Source organism: Nicotiana tabacum, chromosome 24 (genome assembly GCF_000715075.1).
Source record: "Nicotiana tabacum cultivar K326 chromosome 24, ASM71507v2, whole genome shotgun sequence".
Classification (NCBI taxonomy): domain Eukaryota; kingdom Viridiplantae; phylum Streptophyta; class Magnoliopsida; order Solanales; family Solanaceae; genus Nicotiana; species Nicotiana tabacum.
In genome coordinates this window covers 95,526,078-95,548,209 of record NC_134103.1, presented here as the reverse complement: position 1 = coordinate 95,548,209, position 22,132 = coordinate 95,526,078, and the positions used below count along the sequence as shown (strand labels likewise).

General features: G+C 38.0%; 1 protein-coding gene across 1 annotated transcript; it reads left to right on the top strand.

Annotated features, from left to right (window-relative positions):
- Positions 1-18,356: 18,356 nt before the first annotated feature.
- On the top strand, positions 18,357-21,238 carry LOC107795127 (large ribosomal subunit protein uL4z-like). The gene is made up of 2 exons (XM_016617711.2): positions 18,357-19,541; positions 20,797-21,238. Exons 1-2 carry the CDS (start codon positions 18,438-18,440, stop codon positions 20,908-20,910), a joined length of 1,218 nt encoding a protein of 405 aa, XP_016473197.1. The 5' UTR covers positions 18,357-18,437; the 3' UTR covers positions 20,911-21,238.
- Positions 21,239-22,132: the final 894 nt, after the last annotated feature.

Genomic DNA, 22,132 nt, shown 5'->3' with positions numbered 1-22,132 from the left:
CGTACAATTTTTCACGTGCACGACATATGTCTACAGGCCTCTAAGAGTACATAATTATCATAAAAGTCGGGACAGAGCCCCGCCATACCAAACCATACACATCTAAAGCATACTGACCAAACAAGCAACTCCAGAGCAAATGGAGTGCACCGATATCTTCTGCTGAGCTGATCGCCTACTTGGAGGACTCTCGACCTGTCTATCGAGACCTGCAGGCATGAAACGTAGCGCCCCCGGGCAAAAGGGACGTCAGTACAAATAATGTACCGAGTATGTAAGGAATAAAAATCAGTAAATAATAGACATGAGAGAAACATGGAGTAAAATATTCGACATGTACGTGTGCATAGCTCTGTGAGTCATTTCATTTTTATAATGTCATGCATATGCGTATAAATGTCATACCATGCATAGGTATATGTGTTTATAGTATCATCAAGCCTCTGCGGGCATCCCATCATATCATTTCGGCCACTGTGGGCAACTCATCAACGTATACCAGCTGATCAGGTGGTGGTGCATATATAACGCCATACCTTTTCCCATATCCCATATACATATAATATACATATATACGTGTATATAACGCCATCTAATCGTGGGTCAATGTATATGTATAAATGCATGAAATGTATAAGAAATACGTTAATAATATTTTTTCGAAATGTCATAAAAATAATATGTCTGTCGGATAAATTTTATCAAATACATATTTTTCTGAGACCCATGAACAGAAGATATAATAATAATTCACATGTGGAATCAAGAATATAGACACCCCTAATATTTTTATGAATAGAGCCATTTATGAAAACTTTGCGTTTGCTCGTTTCTTTGTATCGTATTGATCATGCTAAAAGAAATAAGGGATAGCCTTAACATACTTGGAGTAGGGAAACATCTGTATGATATTCTTGAAAAAGGTTACACCGTACTACCCTTAAAATTACAAAATCTTTGATTCCCTACCGCTACTGAATTAATGGTACTTCAAGCTTTACTAACATAGATTCTTATTAGCTTGATTTCCCTTTGAGTTCTTGAAATTTTTCCTCCAAGTAGCTTAGTGTATGTTTGTCCAGTTAGTGGAAATGGCGTAGAAACAGAGATGGAAATGGCATGACTAGATTAAGGGCTATTATTATATGTAATAAAGGATCTTTTGGAAATTATAGAAATTCTATTGTTGTATGTAATAAAGGATCTTTTGGAAATTATAGAAAGCATTATGGTTAACAGAGAGTAAAATGCTAGGTGAAATCCAAAAAGCTTTTAATTACATGGCTTATCTTGGAATTTATTTCCACCTAATCTAATATGACTTAAGAGTCATTTGTTTGTTTTAGTGGCTTGCTGCCATGTGGGGGTGGGTAGGTTTTTTTTGATTTTATCCAATAATTAATTAACTAATTAGGTAATATCCCGCTAATCTGCAATTAACCAATTACCCGCATAATTAAAAATTATTTCAAATTACTTAAAATTCTACTTATTTTTAATAAACTTTAGACATCTTAAGAACGACGACCTAATCTCACCTCATACTTTGTGACTTTTGTCCATCCACTATTGATTCACCTTAATGTTGATCCATCATTTACCAATGATAACTTGATCTCTTATGTAACACCGCCGCTAGGGCTCGCGTCTCATCGGGGGCATCTGGAGTGATTAGACTGATCCACCTAGGGGTGATACCATTCTTCCATAACCGTAATTCATAGCATCCCAATGTGATATACCTTACGTGGGTATTTTAATCCTGTACAATTCATGAACCCCTTCTTTTTGTTTCTTCAAATCATTACTCAATTATAGGCCCAACGTCATCCTTTATCTATCACAATTATACTCTTATTCTACTATCAGGGCAGCATTTCATCTCTTTCAAATGCTATTAGTCTTAGACTCCTTTGAGTTCATTCAGGCTATACTAAACTTGCAATAACATAGAGAAACCATCACCTCTCTTGTTTCCATAGGCTTAATTCCAAGTACTTATCCATTTTTGTCACCTTCTCACTTGCCCTTTCTTATCCTTAAATCTTTTCATTCTATCATACTTCAGCTTGCGACCGATTTCCTTATGTTTTTTTGGAACATCAAGCGAGACATCACATCGTCCCTAACTCTTCTTTATTCTCTTGACTAGGCCTCTCGATACCTAGAAACCATAGGCTGGAAGGTATTGGATGGTATACCATCATTCCTGCATACTGAATCCTCGCGCTTCTAGCATTCTATCCGAAGGATGGACTATTCACAACCTTCTGTATTTGAGTATCTCGTACGTTGTTCACCTTTATCTTCCTTACCTTAAAGTTTCGCATCACGTCTTCTATCTCGTTCGTGACCTCCCTTCCACACATGTATAATTCGCATCCATGACTTGAAGCTCTATTACAATACTTGCACCTTTAGCATACACAATCCGGTGGGGGCTTCTCACTGACTTCTTATGAGGCTCGTACTTTTCTAACTGGATTTATTGTAGAGCCGTTACAGAATATGGTTTTTGTGCTATCTATTTTGTATCTCTGATATTAAGAGTGATTTTGCTATGTTCTCTATCATGATGTCTATAATTTCTGGGTCTAATAATCGGACTCCTGATTTACTTCGTTGATGTAACTCTTTAGTTTTCTCTTCCTTTTGATCAACCTTTATGTAAGCTTAAGCCATCTTCCGATCTGCGGCTCCTGGTATGGGTCATTACCTTAGCCTTTCATGGGCATTAGGGAATATTCATGATACAATCTTCTAACAACTCAATCCTTTGTCTATGCCCTGGACTCAATTCTTTCTTTTAACTTATACCGGAGTCTCCGATGGTTGTATGATTGTCAACACATATGCTGCTTGGATAATACCTCGAAATCTTAAGTGTGTTCATAATGTAACTAACTCTGGATCATTGATCGCATAATTCCTTTTTCGTTCATTCTCAGCTTTCTTTGAGCATAAGCTAATACTTTTCCTGGTCTTTCTGCCTCCTTGTTGCGTGTATACTTAGATTATCTGAGTTCTCACGCATGCCAAAATTTTTGTGCAACTCATATGGTCTCGAATATTACTTTTGGTTTTACTCTCCGCTCATTAGCCATGGTGGGTGCCACTTTCTTTTGGAGTGCATACAATTTTGTAGTGAGATTGTTGTTACAAGACTATTTCCTCTTTAGGTCACTTGTGCTTAGGTTGAAGCCTTCTTTCTTATTTCCTCAACTAGTATTTCGTTGTAGTACTTAGGGAAGACCCTCTGACTCTTGTAAAGCTGCTTTTGTCATATCTGCGAGACTGAATTCCCCATGTTGGGGTTCACTCTGCTTATCTTGCACGATCTATTGATTTGTCTGTATCCTCTTGTCTAGCCATAACTAGGCTCTTCCTGAATCAACTACTAACTAATCGTTGGCCCACTCTCATATCAATATTCCACGTAATCTTTCTTGGGTTATTTCCTTTGTCTTAACTTACGTCTCATACTGGATCCTTATTTATCAATAACATCTCGAGCAGGAACCCTTACTTCCTATTTTTGACGTCGTGTTTGCATGATGTTCTTGAATCGTACCCTATCTGTAGTCTTTGAATAAGTGCAATCTCATCCCTTTTTCATTTTTGTCGCATTCTTCCTTTACCATACCATAATTACTAGAACCACTTAATTCTGACTTGATGCCACATTACTCCATATTCCCCTCTCAAGGGGAGCACTAAGATTTAGTGCTACAATGATCTACGTATAGATGTTTTATCCTCTCATCTTTGGCATCTTTTCACATCATCGATGATCCTTACTCGCCTCGCGGTAATCCTTCAGTACCGAGGATAACGAAATTCCTCACTCGTGAGGGTGACACTTAGTATAACTGGCACATACAGTCTCTTAAGCTTAACTTTACTCACCTTGCTTTCTTTAGGGAAGCGTCTTCCTGAATGACCATTTTCTGAATTTCTCATGAATCGTCTTCTGTTGTCCATTCTATTATCGCCGGAATGAAATATGAAATTCTCATGATGCTGACTTTTATCCAATCACTGAGTCCCTAATTCATGTTTAGTTTATCTTGTTCACCAGCCCATACTGATTCCTATTATTCTGGGGTCTAACTTTTCCCTCCGGTAGTTGCGTTGGAGTCACCAACTTATTTCTCGAAATGAGGATATGACTTTATGGCCTATACTCTTTTGTTGTCTCAAGGTCTGTCACCTCTCGTCTTATCCTTCACTTGACAATAGTCTCGGTAATACTATAGTCTCGTCTTATCCAAGTCATGGTCCATACCCCTTTTCCAGTTTCTGAGAGGAAAACTATAAAAAGAATCAGAGAAAGCATAGATAGCAGACTGTCACTACTTTCTTAATGAATTATATTGGTATATTTAGTGATTTAGAAGTGTTCATTTGCCTTCTAGATGTGTTCCCTTGAGATTCTTATTTTCTATGCGCATGTAATGCTAGCTCTACGGACGTGCACATACTTTCCAGTGAAATGTGTTCCTATTGAGGTCCCTGTTGCTGTTTACATCACACAATTAAATAAAACCTCCAAATATCCAGATGAAAGTTTTTAATTGCTTTAGAAGTCAATGATTCAATGTAGCGAAAGAAAGTGATTATTTTGAAAGTATTTGCTCTACACTATAGTGGCTAGCCACTTTGTGTGACAAAAAGTCTTGATTATCATGGAAGTATATAACAATATTGGCAACATAAAGCTTCAATGCTAGGACATGATATTCCTCTGAACTTAAATTTTGACCGCTGGCCTAGTGACTTGATGAATGGGATGCTGACCACCCACAAGTGCAAGTTTTCCCTTCCCGTGTGTCTGGCTAATGCTTGTCCAAAAACCTCCCCACTGGCAAAGGATAAAGGGTAATACATGTTGTGACTCCTGTTTTGATAATTCACTATCTATGCAGTAGTTTAAGAGATCTCAAGTTGTGTATCTTCCCAAACCATGCAGTTTTCTTCAGTGAGGTAGATGAACTTTCTAAACTAAATTATCGACTAGGTATCGAAATGAATCGTCATCTTCTTGTAGCATTTTGGTGAGTCTCTAATTCTACGTTAAGAGGAGGGAACTGACATTGTAATGCTTTAAACGCTCTGCCAAATATACTTTAGAAATAGTGGAGTTTAATTTGTTTCCAATCTTTTCTTGCCTCATTTATTTATTTTGCTTTTGGGGTGTTACTGAGTGGAAGGAGGGTTATCTATAGTTGAAACATTGAGTCCTGCAAAATTGACCAGTTGCATCAAAATCCACTGAAGGATGCTTTTATCCAAGATTAAGCTTCTCCATAATGTCCTAGCTATCACATTAGAGGTGGCAGAGTCTATAGAAATTATGTTTCTAATAGTGTTTTCTGATTTTCTGACTCTTAGCTCGCTGGTACTACCTTTCTGGTTATGTTATTGTTACTATTCTATTGTCGTATTTCATCATCTTGTGCCGAGGGTCTATTAAAAATAGCCTCTCTACCCCAAGGTAGGAGTAAGGTCTGCGAATACACTACTCTCTCCAGACCCTACTTGTGGGATTACACTGGGTTGTTGTTGTTGTTGTACTTAGTGTTTTCCAATAATTCTTTGCTATTGTTCTGGAAAATGAAACTTGTCATAGTCTTTTTGATATTACAAAATAGTTTCATCCTTGGTACTATCATGTTTAAGATCTTTATTTATGCTCTGTTTAACAGACTCGACTTCCTGCTACACTTTTCAATATTATTACAAATTTAAGTGGTTCAGATGAGGCAAGTCCTGCAAGTCCCACAGATGACATCATGGTAAGTAAACTCCACCTAATTCATGTAAAAGTAAATTTTTTATACATAAGTAGATACATCTTAGAAGGAACAAGAGCACCGGAAAAAATTGTGTTAATTCATGAATGCTTGTATTTTGATAACCATCTTTCATCCTAAGTAATTATTTGATATATGTTACTTAAACTCTAGAAAAATATAAATCACAATATCTTCGCTTTCAGTACACATCTTAAGTAAGAGTGGAAGCCACCCCAGCCTTTTTAAAATTTGATGTCTGATTTTAACAATTTTGCCAAGATTTTGTAGCACATTTATCGTCATATTTTCTACATGGCAGTTTCTTTTTGCAAGAAATAGTATCCTTATCATATGGCCCCACGCTTGTGCATCCTTATATGCATGTATGATCTAGACAATCCATTGCTTTGCTTAGCTCCAAATACAACCTCTGCTATGCTTATGTTCATCTTTTGTACTGCAATGAAATGGATTATTTGTCTCTCCTCTCCTTCCTTTTTGACTTCTTATTTGGCTGCCTAAAAATACTATGGATGACATCCTGATAAGTAATATTCATAAAATAATACTAGTAAATAAATTTTAAATACATTTTAGCCTCTCTTCTTTCATTTTCCTTTAGATTTTTCCACTGGAACATAAAAAATTCAGTTTTATATAAGTCCAGAAAATCTTTTTTACTTTCAAAACTCTACAACTTCATTTATGTACAACTACCTTTATGTGATAGGATCTTGTGACTAATAGTAATTACTCAACAAGGGGAACAACAACCTAAAGAAAAAAGAAATGAATTACATGTATTGGCAAGACAGAGATACTTAAATTGAGAGAGGTACTGACAATGAAGCATTATATGTTCAGTTGAAAATGTTAAGATCAAGAAGATCCAATTTAAATTCTATGAACATTACAGAGTGTTTGTCCAAGTTGGATAATGGTGTTCATTCATTTTTGTATTTTAAATAGTGTTACCTTTCTATTATTAGCAATGTACATGTTAGTATATGTTTAGTTGGTTGCACCTCTATTCTTGCAGTCATTTTAGTTTAATGAGGTTAAAGAGTTTCTGAAATATTTTCTAATCTATTTTTCAGTTTTTTTGGAGTGGATACTTGATATGATATCTTGGAGGTTATGTTATAATATTTTTTTTAGCTGAATATTTCTACCCCTACCGAACTGTCTAATGTAAATAGGCATTTTTGATTCCCTCTATTTTAAATCAAAGTCTAATTATAATTTTTTTGGTAGGATGATGAAGCGTAAACCAACACTACTTGTAATCTGGTTCATGTGCTGCACAAGCCGGAAGATTTGTCTTTTGGGTTATATTAGATTAGAATTTAATGACCTAGGACATATGATGTTTTTATCCTTTTGTAAGTAAAAACTTTTAGAAGTATTTAGATTTTAGAAGGGTATAAATATCTAGTACAACAACTTTATGTATTGACCTTTTGCATATATATATATATATATATATATATATATATATATATATATATATATAGTAATTTCGGAAATGATTTTAAAAAAATAAAAACGTATAGGAATTATGTATATAGCAACAAATCATAAGTTGTTGCTAAAAACATTTCACGAAGCTTATATGCAATAATTAATGTTGTTGACACAAAGTAACTTATTGCCACAATAATGCTTGTTGCTAAAATTTTTGATAACAAATTAACTAGTAATTCCCGCCATTGTTTTTGCAACAACTTATATTGTTGGAAAAATGATTGATTTGTCGCAACAATTATTGTTGTTGCTGAATATTTTTATAAACCACAATTATACGCCTTTATAACAACAAAATATAATTTATTGCAACAAGAAGATTTGTTGCATTAATTTAGCTTTTTGGCAACAACATTGGTTCTTGTTGCATAGATTTTTCGCATCGGAGTTTGCTGCAATAACGTGCAACAACTTATTTTTTGTTGCGAAAAGTATTTTTCGCAACGACAACCAACATATTACAACAAAAAATATTGTTGCAAATTTCGTAGTTTCTTGTAGTGTCTTTTTGATCTACCGTTGTCATCCATGTACCACATTTTACTCATACTGCTTTATTAACTCTCTTCTTATTTTCCTGCTAACATTCATGTCTATCACTTTATTCTAAAAACTCGAACAAAATATTCTTTTGCTTTTAGCTCCCCTTTGCTCTATCCACTGGCTCTTCGGGTTGCCTAGCATTATCTCTATACTAGGGACGGGAGCCATACTAAGATAATATTTATCCTTTCCAAACTTTCAGTGCCTATCTTTGTAGCACTCATATCTAGCTATACTATTTTAGAGTGCGCCATTTGGGTGTCTCACAAGGAGACCTGTTAGCACATTTGCAATATCTTTCGGAAATGTCAACTAATGTAAACAATCAATTCACCATTTTGGGTTACTATAACCCTAGCCGGATTCTGATATCCCGTCCTTTTCTTAATCTACACTTGTTAGCCCCCAATAATGTATAACTGAGATGGGTGTGGCCAATTATACATACCTCTATTACTGTTGAGGGTAACTCACAATGCTTATATTTTTCTGCCGGAACTGTAATACTGATAATCTTCATTAACTGGGTGCCTCGTACCCTTCTTCACCTTGCTTCTTTTACTTGCTGAAACTTATATTTATCTTCTGAATCTCTTATTGTCTTTCACCATAATGGTGGATAAATATTCTTGCCTTAAGGTTCCTTATCAAGAGGCTTACACGTCTTAGTATACACATGATCTGCTGAATACCTCATATTTATCCGTCATAAGCATGATGCAAAAATTAAGTTCCTCTCACTCAACTCTTCCACAACTATATCTCTTGCCAACCGTTTTTCTGGATGTAGGCATCGTTGTATTACGAATAAGATAGAGTTTAGGAAATTGAGTTCTTACAATTGAGCTCTACCACATGATCTAGAGTAAGAAGAAAGAGTGACAGTCCTAAATGTCATGTAGCCTCCTGCTTATAAGTATGGTGCACGACATACCCATAAACAAGACTCTACTAGACACGGCTTGTAGACTCCCTAGGACAGAACTGCTCTGATACCACTTTTGTCACGACCTAAATCGATGGGCCGCGATGGGCATCTGGTACCTTACTCAACCGAGTATCAACGTAACGTATCTTTCTTATTACATCATAATATACACGTGACATACATGCCTGATAGGCCAGCATCATCATTTATAAACTCAAAATATAGGCCGACAAAGCCGTACAATTTTTCACGTGCACGACATATGTCTACAAGCCTCTAAGATTACATAATTATCATAAAAGTCGGGATAGAGCCCCGCCATACCAAACCATACACATCTAAAGTATACTGACCAAACAAGCAACTCCAGAGCAAATGGAGTGCACCGATATCTTCTGCTGAGCTGATCGCCTACTTGGAGGACTCTCGACCTGTCTATCGAGACCTGCGGGCATGAAACGCAGCGCCCCCGGGCAAAAGGACATCAGTACAAATAATGTACCGAGTATGTAAGGAATAAAAATCAGTAAATAATAGACATGAGAGAAACATGGAGTAAAAGATTCGACATGTACGTGTGCATAGCTCTGTGAGTCATTTCATTTTTATAATGTCATGCATATGCGTATAAATGTCATACCATGCATAGGTATATGTGTTCATAGTATCATTAAGCCTCTGCGGACATCCCATCATATCATTTCGGCCACTGTGGGCAACTCATCAACGTATACCAGCTGATCAGGTGGTGGTGCGTATATAACGCCATAACCTTTTCCTATATCCCATATACATATAATATACATATATACGCGTATATAACGCCATCTAACCATGGGTCAATGTATATGTATAAATGCATGAAATGCATAAGAGATACGTTAATAATATTTTCTCGGAATGTCATAAAAATAATATGTATGTCGGATAAATTTTATCAAATACATATTTTTCTGAGACCCATGAACAGAAGATATAATAATAATTCACATGTGGAATCAAGAATATAGACACCCCTAATATTTCTATGAATAGAGTCGTTTATGGAAACTTTGCGTTTGCTCGTTTCTTTGTATCGTATTGATCATGCCAAAAGAAATAAGGGATAGATTTAACATACTTGGAGTAGGGAAACATCTGTATGATATTCTTGAAAAAGGTTACACCGTACTACCTTTAAAATTGCAAAATCTTTGATTCCCTACCGCTACTGAATTAATGGTACTTCAAGCTTTACTAACATAGATTCTTATTAGCTTGATTTACCTTTGAGTTCTTGAAATTTTTCCTCCAAGTAGCTTAGTGTATGTTTGTCCAGTTAGTGGAAATGGCGTAGAAGCAGAGATGAAAATGGCATGACTAGATTAAGGGCTATTGTTGTATGTAATAAAGGATCTTTTGAAAATTATAGAAAGCATGATGGTTAACAGAGAGTAAAATGCTAGGTGAAATCCAAAAACCTTTTAATTACATGGCTTATCTTGGAATTGATTGCCACCTAATCTAATATGACTTAAGAGTCATTTGTTTGTTTTAGTGGCTTACTGCCACATGGGGGTAGGGAGGTTTTTTTTTTGATTTTATCCAATAATTAATTAACTAATTAGGTAATATCACGCTACCCGGTAATTAACCAATTACCCGCATAATTAAGAATTATTTCAAATTACTTAAAATTCTACTTATTTTTAATACACTTTATACATCATACTATCACGGTCATATGGTTCCTTGTATGGTACTAGTCCATAAATATAAGATATTATCGCTCGGCCCGCATTTTACCCCAATATGCCAAACTTGGATGAAAATTCATTTTTTTGACTTGCTTCCACTCTCACCTTCACGAATTTACTCATCACTTATTTGAAATAGCATGATGCTTATAATCTCAAAATAATCTCATTCCCAAACTTACGTCGATTAACTGAGGACGAAACTTTAACATATGAAAATGTGAGATGTAACAATATTTCCTGAAGTCCTAAGGGTGTATCGAACAACGCCAAAATCCAGTACGGGGGCAACACCGTTCTCTTTAGTATATGGTGCCGAAGCTCTGATCCCGGTTGAAGTCGGGGAATCCAGTGTCAGGTTTCGATATGCAACGAAAGAGTCAAATTATGAGGCTATGAATACAAGCCTTGAATTGCTAGATGAAAAATGGGAAGCCGCTCTCGTTCGAATGGCCGCACGGAAACAACAGATCGGAAGGTACTATAATCGAAGAGCCAATCTTCAACACTTTAAAATCGGGGACTTAGTTCTGTGGAAGGTCACCCTCAATACTCGAGACCCAAACGAAGGAAAGCTTAGCCTGAACTGGAAGGGACCGTATTAGGTCCTCGATATCATCAGAAAGGGATCCTACAAACTTAGCACGATGAACGACGAACAATTACCAAACAATTGGAACAAATCACCCCTCAAACGATATTACTACTAAGGTACGACCTTCTCCACTTTCGTTTATATTTTATACTAACCATTTCCAGGTGTTTAATCGAAGACACTAAAGGATTCTTCAAACACAAAGTTCTTGGGTCTGAAAGTATGCGTTGCACTCTTTTTCCCTTAGATTAGTTTTTGTCCCAAATGGGTTTTTCCGGCGAGGTTTTTTATGAGGCAACCATTGTTCGTGCTAACTTAGAGCAATTCAACAGTATCCGAGGCTCCTTTACAATCAACCTCAAATACTGGGGGGCATCACCCTCGGATAGTTACAAGGAAAATACTTCGTGCTGACAAGGTCTCGATAGGTAAATTTTGTAAGGGTCAAACGGTCAAATGAACCATGCCCATGTAGATTACTCAAGCCCTAATGGCAAACATGTACACATGTTAATCTATTGAAAAAAGTATTTTTCCTTGCCAGATATTTCATGCCTTAGAGAAATTTTTACTTTTCAATGTCACGTTCGTGATCTATTGTGGAAACTAGCTTAAGGGCCGGTCAACTAAAGTTCGAACAATTAACCCCGCACTCGGGGACTGCCATCCAAAAAATCGACATGATTGAATTACCAAAACCTCGAGATCGTAAGACCTTAAAAAGGCAACCCTCAATTTTATAAGCCACGACCACCCCACTCGGGGACTGATACTTCGAACAAGTTCGAAGTATAACAGGGGAATAAGCCCAAAAGGCAAATCCCAAGCTAAAGGCTACTACCAAATTAACACGGTTCGGAGACGTCCGATTTTCATTATAAAATAGGCCTTCGAATATTTCCATAAACCAGTTAAAAAGGCTACCCTCGGCTAAATTAATAAGGGTCTCGATAATATCGACCCTCAAAAACCCTAATAGGTACAAAGTCGTTCGAACTCTCGAACAAATTCTTTATTTTATGCTAAGGCATTACGAAATAAAGGGTCTCGATAATATCGACCCTTGAAAACCCTAATGGGTACGGAATCGCTCGAACTCTCGAGAAAATCCCTTATTTCATACTAAAGTACAATAGATTTTATATGATTAAACAATAAACTTTTCAAGCCGAAAAGGGGGAGAAAGCCATTCTTTTTACTATGGTCGTATCGACCTAATTCAAGAGCCTAAAGGGCGATTTTATTTTTGAGTTCGAGAAATCGTCCTCATTCAATTAAAACCTAAGGGTCACCCTACTTCGAGTTCGAGCAAGTACTCACTCGATTAAGACTACACTAGTCCGGCTTCGATCAAGTTGCCTAAGCCTCGAACTTATGAGCAAATTTTTTATAAAGTATGAATGAAACAGAATTTTCACGAGGCAGGAAATAGAATAAAGACAAGTCAAAGAGAAAAAAGATCTTTTATATATATAAAGATATTTACAAGGACCGATCAGGGTTCCGCACAAAAAATCAAAAAAGAAAAAGCCTAAGATTCCTAATTTTCCTCAGGGGCAGCTTCTTCTCCATCGAGGTCTTTCCCATTTTTGGACCCGCTCTTGCTGCCATCATCATCATCGGAAGAGGCCAGCGCTCCAGCATCAGCTTCATGCTCTCTAGCTTTTATTATCTCGTCGGTAAGATCGAAACCTCGAGTGTGGATCTCCTTGAGGGTTTCCCTCCAAGATTGGCATTTGGCGAGTTCAGTAATCCAATGTGCTCGAGTTTGAGCGGTCTCAGCTGCCTCTCTCGCTTGGAATTGAGCGGCTTCAGCATCGTCCCGGTAGACGTCCACGATCGCATCTGCCTCGGTCTTTGCCTTTTCGGCTTCAGATTTGACCTTTGCAAGTTCGGAAGCCAACCGAACCTCGAGGTCCTCTATTTTCTTTGCCTGAGTCGAGCTCTTCTTCTTCATGCCTCAAAGCTGACTTTCGACCGATGATAATTGGGCTCGAGCAGTCTCTTTTTCTGCAGCAAAGCGGTCCATATTTGCTTTCCACCCCAAGGTCTCCACCTTCATCATGTTGACCTCCTCGCGGAACTGCTTGATCCTCTCGACCTTCTGCTGGAGCTGTGAGATTGAAATGTTAGCCACCGTTCCTGAATCGAGCCCATGAGCTTTTAAGATTTTCATTACCTGCTCGATAGGTCGGTCTGATCTTTGTGAGCCGTGGACAACTCGGCTCGGAGATCCTTGATCTTTTCTTCTTTTTGCCCACCGAGAAGGTTGAGGGCATTCCTCTCCTCGGTAAGCCTTTGTATGTCGGCCTCGTACCGACTCAGCTCAGCTCGAGATCGAGAAAATACTTCCCGATGAAGCACTGAGGCCTACACAGAAAGAAGAAAAGAAGTTAGACGGGAAGAGAAAAATGAACACAAGGGTAATACCAACAAGGAGAGTTAAGGCTTACCCGATTCAGAGCTTGCTGCGCTTCGTTGAAAAGGTTCGATGCCTCGCCCGGGTCCTTCCTCGAGACCTCCAAATCGCTCAGGCCGGTAGCATATTCGACCCCAGTAAAGTAATCACGGAAGGGGTCCTCCCTTCCGCGGGCCCCTTCGATGGAGGGGGTCTTCAAGGCCCGAGCCTCTCGAATCATCTCCTCAGAAAATGAGGGGAGCAGCGGGGAGCCTCCAATTTCTATTGCCCCAAGTGGATAACTTGGGGAATTCTCTCCATCTCGAGGGGCCTCGAGACCAACCCCTACAGCTATACCCACAGTTGGCTCATTATAGTGGGAGGCATCTTCAATCCTCGATGACTCGGGTACTTCGCCCAAGTCTCTTCCCGAGACCCCCTCATCTCGAGATGGAGTCTCTGTAGCCTTCACCGATTCAGTGGCCTTTGGGGACTCGGTGCTCATTTCCACTCGGGCCACCAACCCGGAGTCGTCTTCTTCTTCTTCTTCATCTTCCTCCCTTAGACGCTGAACATAGTCTTCTGTCAGAAGGATGATGTTCTTCTTCGGCTTATGAGCCGCCTTCTTCTTAGGTTCTGGATCCTCGGAGGTTGAGGTCTTTTTCCTCTTTTTGTCCTTCGCTGGTTTCGGTGCCAGGATCGAAGTCTCCTCCTCACTAGATAGGGGCCTCATGACAGCATCTTTGCCAATGCCTGTATGAAAGGAATTTAAGTAAGAAATGATTTAACAAAATCATCAAAGACGTGGAAAAGAGGCTTACCATGATTTTTGGCCTCCCATCAGCCCTTGGATAAATCGCGCCATGAGCGCTCGGCGTACGTAGAGATCGAGGCCAGGTCCCGAACCCAACTCTCGAGCTTAGGAATTGCACCGGGCATCCAAGCGACCGCTACATCACAGCAAAGGATATCGATGAGAAGAAGCAAATGAGCAAAACAATAAATAGGAGCTAACAGTGGGATTGTACTTACGCTTCATATTCCATTTCTCGGGAAATGGCATCTTCTCGGCCGGGGATTAGGTTGGAAGTCCTCACTCGAACGAACCGGCCCATCCAGCCTCGGTTCTTGTCATCATCTATGCTCGAGAACAACACCTTGGTAGCCCGACGCTGAAATTTTATTAACCCGCCTCGATAGAGGCGGGGGCTGTACAACCTGATGAGGTGGTCGAGGGTGAAAGGCATCCCCTCGACTTTGCTCACGAAAAATTGGAGTAGAATAACAATCCGCCAAAAGGAGGTATGGATTTGACCTAGGGTTATTTGATACTTGCAACAGAAATTGACGATAATGGGATCGAGGGGGCCCAGCATGAAAGGGTAAGTGTAAACACTCAGAAACCCTTCAACGTAGGTAGTGATATCTTCCCCGGGGTCGGAATCACCACCTCTTTGCCTTCCTAGTTGCAGTCTTTCTTCACCTGCTTAAGGAAGCTCTCAGTTATCGAGCATATATACCTCGACATTGGCTCGCATCGACCAGGGACCGACGAAATTTTGTCGGTCTTAAAGTCGAAAGTGAGGACGCATCCCCCGGGAACACACTCCTCAGGGCGTGGCTCCACTGGTGTTTTGTCGCCGGCCGGCCGCGATGAAGAAGTGTTTTCCTTTTGAGGAACAGTTTTTGACGTTTTTGCCATTTTGATTTGAAGTTAAAAATAGATGGAGATGATAAGATTTGGTGTTCTAAGAAGAAGTTAGCAGTGAAAATCGTAGATTTGCAGATAAAGAACTTAGAAAATGTAAAAAGTTTTGGAGATTAGAAAAGGTTGAAGGTAAAGTTTGAAAGAGTGTAAAAAGAGGCCTATTTATGGGATTCACAGCGACGGTTCAAGGGAACTAGTGGCCGACCATCAACTAATACACATTAATAACTTGGAAAATTGTACCGACGGGACGTTTCGGTCACTTCCGTCGCTTACGTCACGACGGTGACGTCATGGCAGGTCGAGGTAAAAATCAAAGGCTCAATTCGTTTCTTGTCATTACACTCCAAAAAATGAGGGGACTATCTGTATACGGTTAAAACCGAGCCCACCCAAATTTTTTATCTGACCAGGACCAGGGAGCTGCATCGAAGGTCAGCCCCGTAGTGGATCAGACCAAGGTACCAAGTTCGGGATTCGAGGTACCTGTCGAGATCGAGGACAACAGCGATCGAGACCGAATGAGACATGCATCGAGCAAGATCGAAGATAACATAATAACGGAAAGGCGAAATATCCGTGACTGGTCGAATATCATAGCGGAAATCTCGGAACAGATCAAATTAGGAACGGTTAATTAGCTAATCATGAGATTTTCTTCTGTAATTAGAGTTATACCATAAGTAGAATTCCTCTACTATATAAAGAGGAGTATTAACCATTTGTAAAATATATTATTCTCACATAAAAAAGCCAATATAACGCTCCCTCTTTAGCTTATACTCTCTTGTTCATTAGCTTGCTTTATTTTTAATTGTTTTGATATCAATCAGTTCGAGGGCACTCTAGCTCGAGGGTTGAACTCCATTTCAACACTGGTTCGCTTTACTTTATAGTTCATTTCTGTTATTAATCTTCACATTTATTAATTGGTATTAGGTGAAATCATGTGTCCTTAAAAACCACATTATAAGTTTAATTGTTATTCAATTTTAAGGGTAAACAAACACTAATCAAAGATAGACAATAAGAAAATATCAAATTAAGTATTTAATGTATTTATGAGCCCCTAATAGCTATATTAACTCGAATAAACGAATTAACATTCAATTACGTAATCCAATCCAAGGAGTAATAGGAATGAACTCATACCAGAATACATAACTAAGGGTAATCTAATAAAGGTCTAAGAAGAGAACTAAGATAATCCTAACATTTACAAGAGGAGTCTTCAATCCAAAACTATGCATCTGGTGCAAAAAGTTGGGCAAGTTATTTGGCCGGTAAATAAAAAATAATTATATTCGATATATTTATCGACTATTATTTTTTGAGCGGTTATACCATGTAATTTTTCTTGAAAAATATTTTACATTCGTGCGTTATCCATTCACACACTGTGTTTATACTAAATAATTTACTTTAACATGATTAAATAATAAATGAGATAAAAAAATATGAGTATTAATTAATTATAGACACATATCATGTTACGCATATTACAGATGTAATTGAAGAAATTATTTATATTTCATAGCCGAAAAAGTGTATAAAATTTATATAATTTTTGTATATAACATACATAATGTATATATAAAAAAATATATTTTCGGCTATTATTTTGAGTGTGGCTATATAGTATCATTTTCCCTTGAATTCTTTCCTACTCCTTATATCTGTAGAAATGACACCAGCTAGCCACTTTAAAGGGCTGCTATTTAGAAATTATTTGGTGCATCCTGAATTTCAATTTTTCAAGAAAAAAATATTCTGAATTGTCCTGAAGTTTAGATTTTCGGTTTAAAATTTCAGGACAAAAATAACATCCCATCCCTGAGAATGGTCAGTTGCCCTTATATGTCGGGGTGGGCATAAAATCCGAAAAACTGAATTAATTTGGTATTTCGGTTTTGATTTTTTCGGTATTTCGGTATTTCGGTTTATTTTGGTACATAAATTTCGGTATTTTGGTATTTCGGTTCGGTATACGGTACTGAATTTTTGATATTTTGGTATACCGAAATACCGAAATAGTTTAGTCCACGCCCATTTTTTTTTATTTTTTAGCCCAATAACTTATCTCTTTTCTTCATCCCCTCCCCCAAAATTTGTTTGAATTAATTTGAACCACATTCTGTTCTCTCTTTACTTCCCTTACATATGTACAACGTTGTGGATTGAACCATGAAACTCTTTATTTTTAAATTCTCATGACCAGATTGCTATCAGTTGTCCATACTGCGATTTGTAATTCATGATTCTCACTTTGGCTTTCACATTTCTCTTTTTTCTTTTTATAAGTTCTTGCTTGAAGAGTCTAAATTCAGAAGATATTCTATTTTTTAGTTCCTTTTGAGTTTTGACTCATGCTTTCTTCAGATGAGCTCCGAGTGTTTGTTTCTTTAAGAGTGGCAATTAAACATGAGCTACTTTGCTAGTTGTTATAGATAATCTATCCAGATCTTGCCATTATCCATCATGAGACTGTTTATATTGATTGGACATATCCAGGTCTTGTACTTCAAACATGGCTGTTAAGCATAACTAGTTTTTAGCTGTTGTAGTGGATATCTAATATCTTAATATCCAGCTCTTGTAATTATTGTATATTACAGTGATATGCCTCTCTTGACGTCGCCCTGAGGATGTTCAATATATAGATGGTGCGTGGGAACCTGAATACAAGAGGCTATGTAAAACATGTTGGATTGTTAAATTTTCGTGTCTTTTCAACATAAGGTTGAAAGGTGTACATATCTTTTCAAAAGTTGAAACGTATCTTTTCAACCCGAAGAGCTACACATTGAATAGGCAGAAGCCTTATAACATAGATTTGGTTTAAACCGAAACCTTACCGAAATCGTACCGAACCAAAATAAGAAATACCGAACCGTACCAAAATATTTTGGTACGGTATTTGGTATACACAATTGATAAACCGAATACCGAACCGAAATTCTTAAATACCGAAGCGAAGTACCGAATGCCCACCTACCTTATATCTGTGTGCACAGGCGACGAAAATATAATGGGCCTAAGACCAATAAAGATCCAAGTAGTCATAGTACTCCGTGTTGGGCTTGGAAGGCTGACTGACCCATTTCCAACCCTACTTCTTAAAACTTAGCTCCTTCAAAGATTCACTCTGCTCTACTCCTTTCCAGAAACCCTAGCATCCTCTCGCCTTCCCCTCGACCCTCAAAATCACCAATGGCCACCGCAGCCGCCATTCCAACCACCACCGTTCAATCATTCGAAAATGACATGGCCACTGATGGCGGAGCCGTTCCACTCCCCGCCGTGATGAAAGCTCCGATCCGTCCCGACGTTGTCACTTACGTCCACGCCAACATCTCCAAAAACTCCCGACAACCTTACGCTGTCTCCAAAAAAGCCGGTCACCAAACCTCCGCCGAGTCATGGGGTACCGGTCGTGCCGTTTCACGTATCCCACGTGTTTCCGGTGGTGGAACCCATCGTGCTGGGCAAGCTGCTTTCGGAAACATGTGCCGTGGCGGTCGGATGTTCGCTCCGACCAAAATCTGGCGCCGTTGGCACCGAAAGATCCCCGTTAACCAAAAGCGTTACGCAGTTGCTTCAGCTATTGCTGCGTCTGCAGTACCCTCGCTGGTCCTCGCGCGTGGGCATCGTATCGAGTCAGTTCCCGAGCTCCCTCTCGTTGTTTCAGATTCAGTTGAGAGCATTGAAAAAACTTCAAATGCTATCAAAGCTTTAAAACAAATCGGTGCTTATCCTGATGCTGAAAAAGCTAAGGACAGTCACGCTATTCGCCCCGGAAAGGGTAAAATGCGTAACCGTAGGTACATTTCTCGTAAAGGACCACTTATTGTGTATGGTACCGAAGGGGCTAAGTTAGTAAAAGCGTTTCGTAATATTCCTGGTGTTGAAATTTGCCATGTGGATCGATTGAATTTACTAAAGCTTGCTCCTGGAGGCCATTTAGGAAGGTTTGTTGTGTGGACTAAATCAGCCTATGAGAAATTGGATGAGATTTATGGTTCGTTTGACAAGCCATCTGAGAAGAAGAAGGGATACGTGTTGCCTAGGCCAAAAATGGTGAATGCTGATCTTGCTAGGATTATTAATTCTGATGAGGTGCAGTCTGTTGTGAGGCCTATTAAGAAGGATGTGAAGAGGGCCACGTTGAAGAAGAATCCATTGAAGAATCTGAATGTGTTGCTGAAGCTTAATCCGTATGCGAAAACTGCTAGGAGAATGTCCCTTTTGGCTGAGGCCCAAAGGGTTAAGGCTAAGAAGGAGAAACTTGACAAGAAGAGACATCAAGTTACTAAGGTATATTCTTCAAGATCTGTGTTGTTTTTAATCTTAGATTTACCTGATAAATATTTTCGTGATAATAGAAGGAAATGATTACTTTAAGCTCGTGTTAAGCTAGTAATTGGTAAAGAAAGTTTAGTCATATGCGTATAAAGGTAAAAATATGAATGTATTTTGCCGCATGATTGGGTTTCATTTATTGGGATAGTCTGATATTTGTTATCTGCTTACTGCTTGCAATCTTAATTTTCTTAACCTAATGTGGTGTGCTAGAAATGATGATGCTTTTGATACCTGCTATAGTTGATGGTTGGTTTGGCTGTTTCTATATTATCTACTTACGTTGAGTGTTTGGTGATGCCATTAAAATCCAATCCTTTTCCCTCCAGATTTTATATCACAAATACAAACTATATTATGTCTGGTAACCACTAGTGAAGCAAATAACTTCAGGAAATGAGTTGCTCCCTCTGTTCCACTTTATTTGACCTAGTTTGGAGTACAAGAGTTGAGCTGACTAATTTTTGGTGTGAATTCGGACATAGAATTTCGAATTTTGAAATAAAATCTACATATTTAGAAACTACGTAAAAGGTACTCTAAGTCACTAATAGTTAGTGATTAAAAATATTTAGAAAGTATTTATAAAAAATGTGGTCAAAGAATCTTCTTTGGCTCTCCAAATGGTAATTGTCACATAAAGTGAAACAGAGGGAGTAGTTGTGAAGTACAGCGGGATGGTTAAGTTTGCAAGAAGTTCTTAAGTAGTAGTGATGGGAAATGGTGGCCTGATTAACATGATAGAGTTAGGGATATGTCTTGGTCTTACCCTGAGATGTGAACCATGTCACTTGAGGACTTTTGGCCCTATTGATGACTTGTGGATAACATTGTGTTTTTTTATAAAAACAGGATTAATGTTAGGAACTCTCTCACTTTAGTTTTTTTGTCTTTTTGTTTTTTTGAGCCGAGGGTCTTTCGGAAACAGCCTCTCTACTCCTTCGGGTAGGGGTAAGGTCTGCGTACACACTACCCTCCCCAGACCCCATTAGTGGGATTTTACTGGGTTGTTGTTGTTGTCTCTCACTTTAGTTATTTCACCGAACATGAAAATGTCTTCAATGATGGTAAAAAAGATTCTGACTCTTTCATAATTTGTGTTCAGAAAACAAAAAAGATTTAAGTGGACAAACTTGTATGCATTTATTTCTGATTATCTTATACTTGAGAGTAGTTGTACTGTATTACTAACTCTACTTTCTTATCACAGGAGGAGGCATTTGCTATCAGGTCTGCAAGCTCATCTTGGTACAAGACGATGATTTCAGATTCCGACTACACAGAGTTTGATGTTTTCACGAAGTGGCTTGGAGTTACCCAGTGAATGGATCTTTTTTTGTTATCAACACAAGCTTCTGTTCTTTTTACATTTGTAACTTTGGTGGTTCAAGACAAGAAACAGGTAAGTGGGAGGAAATTGCATGCTCAATTTACCTTAGGTTACTCTGAGAAGCTTCTCAGGGCCCACAGTTGGTGTCAGTTTTCTTTTCAGTTGGATAATTTTGCTGAGGCATGGTATTAAATATTTTATAGAATAGCTTGTTATTGATGATATTTCTACACTGCTTGTCTGATCAATCGGGGTATGGTTTGTTCACTTTCTCATGCTGATGCTGCAGTTCACTTGCAGATGATAATAAGATGTTTGTTAGTATTTGGTTTTTGTTGGTTTTGTTTATCTAAGCTCAACAACATGACGGTAAACATAACCTTTTCTCCCAAAAAAAGGAAAGGAAACTTTGATGGGCAGATAGTAATCATGCTACAAGAATATTGGTTTTCACTGTTATGTGCCAGTACATAACCTTACTTTTTGTAGCAAAAAAAATATAAGAAAACATAATGCTGGCAGTCTTCTGGTCACAAATTGTAGGATTTGAGTTATTGTTATCCTGATTGGCCAGTGGTAGCAATGTTGCAAATGTTGCAACTTTGATGTTATAACTGTTGAATACAAATGTAGCAAAGGCTGTTATTATCCTTATTTTGGCCAGTGTTTTAGCAATGTTGCATTGTTGCAATTCTTGCAACTTTGTTACAACTCTTAAGAGAAGTGTGGCAGAAGAATATATTCCTTGTGCCGCATAAATGTGGTTCTTACTGTTCTTGGTTTTACGATCGAATCAAGATGTTATTACCTCAATGAAATAAGCAAAATGGTTTTTTTGCTTAAAGCCATCTTATGGGTGACGAATTTAACATCAAGAAGTAAATGTCATGTAATTTAAAATTTAATTATCCTTTAAGGCTAATATGTGAATTATTAGATAACTGTCAGTTAAGACTGTTGACGGATCACCAGGACTTGTAATAAGGCAAGTTTTGCCGATTAATCAGAAATTTTAGTAATTCGTTACGATTTTGCTGCCTAGTTCTGGCCACAAAGCTATTTTGCAGAACTGATCTTTCTATTTCAGTTTATGTAAATTTTTTTTTTTTTTAGTCTATACCAAAAAGAATTATCCATTTTCCTCTTTGGAAACAATTTACCTTTATGCACTGATTCACAGTCACACAATATATGTGCCTTATTTTACCTCATAAGT

Coding starts and splice junctions, on each gene's coding strand:
- LOC107795127 (XM_016617711.2), top strand. CDS start 18,438: ATGGCCACCGCAGCCGCCATTCCAACCACCACCGTTCAATCATTCGAA. Junction 19,542..20,796: donor AGAGACATCAAGTTACTAAG/GTATATTCTTCA, acceptor TTCTTATCACAG/GAGGAGGCATTTGCTATCAG.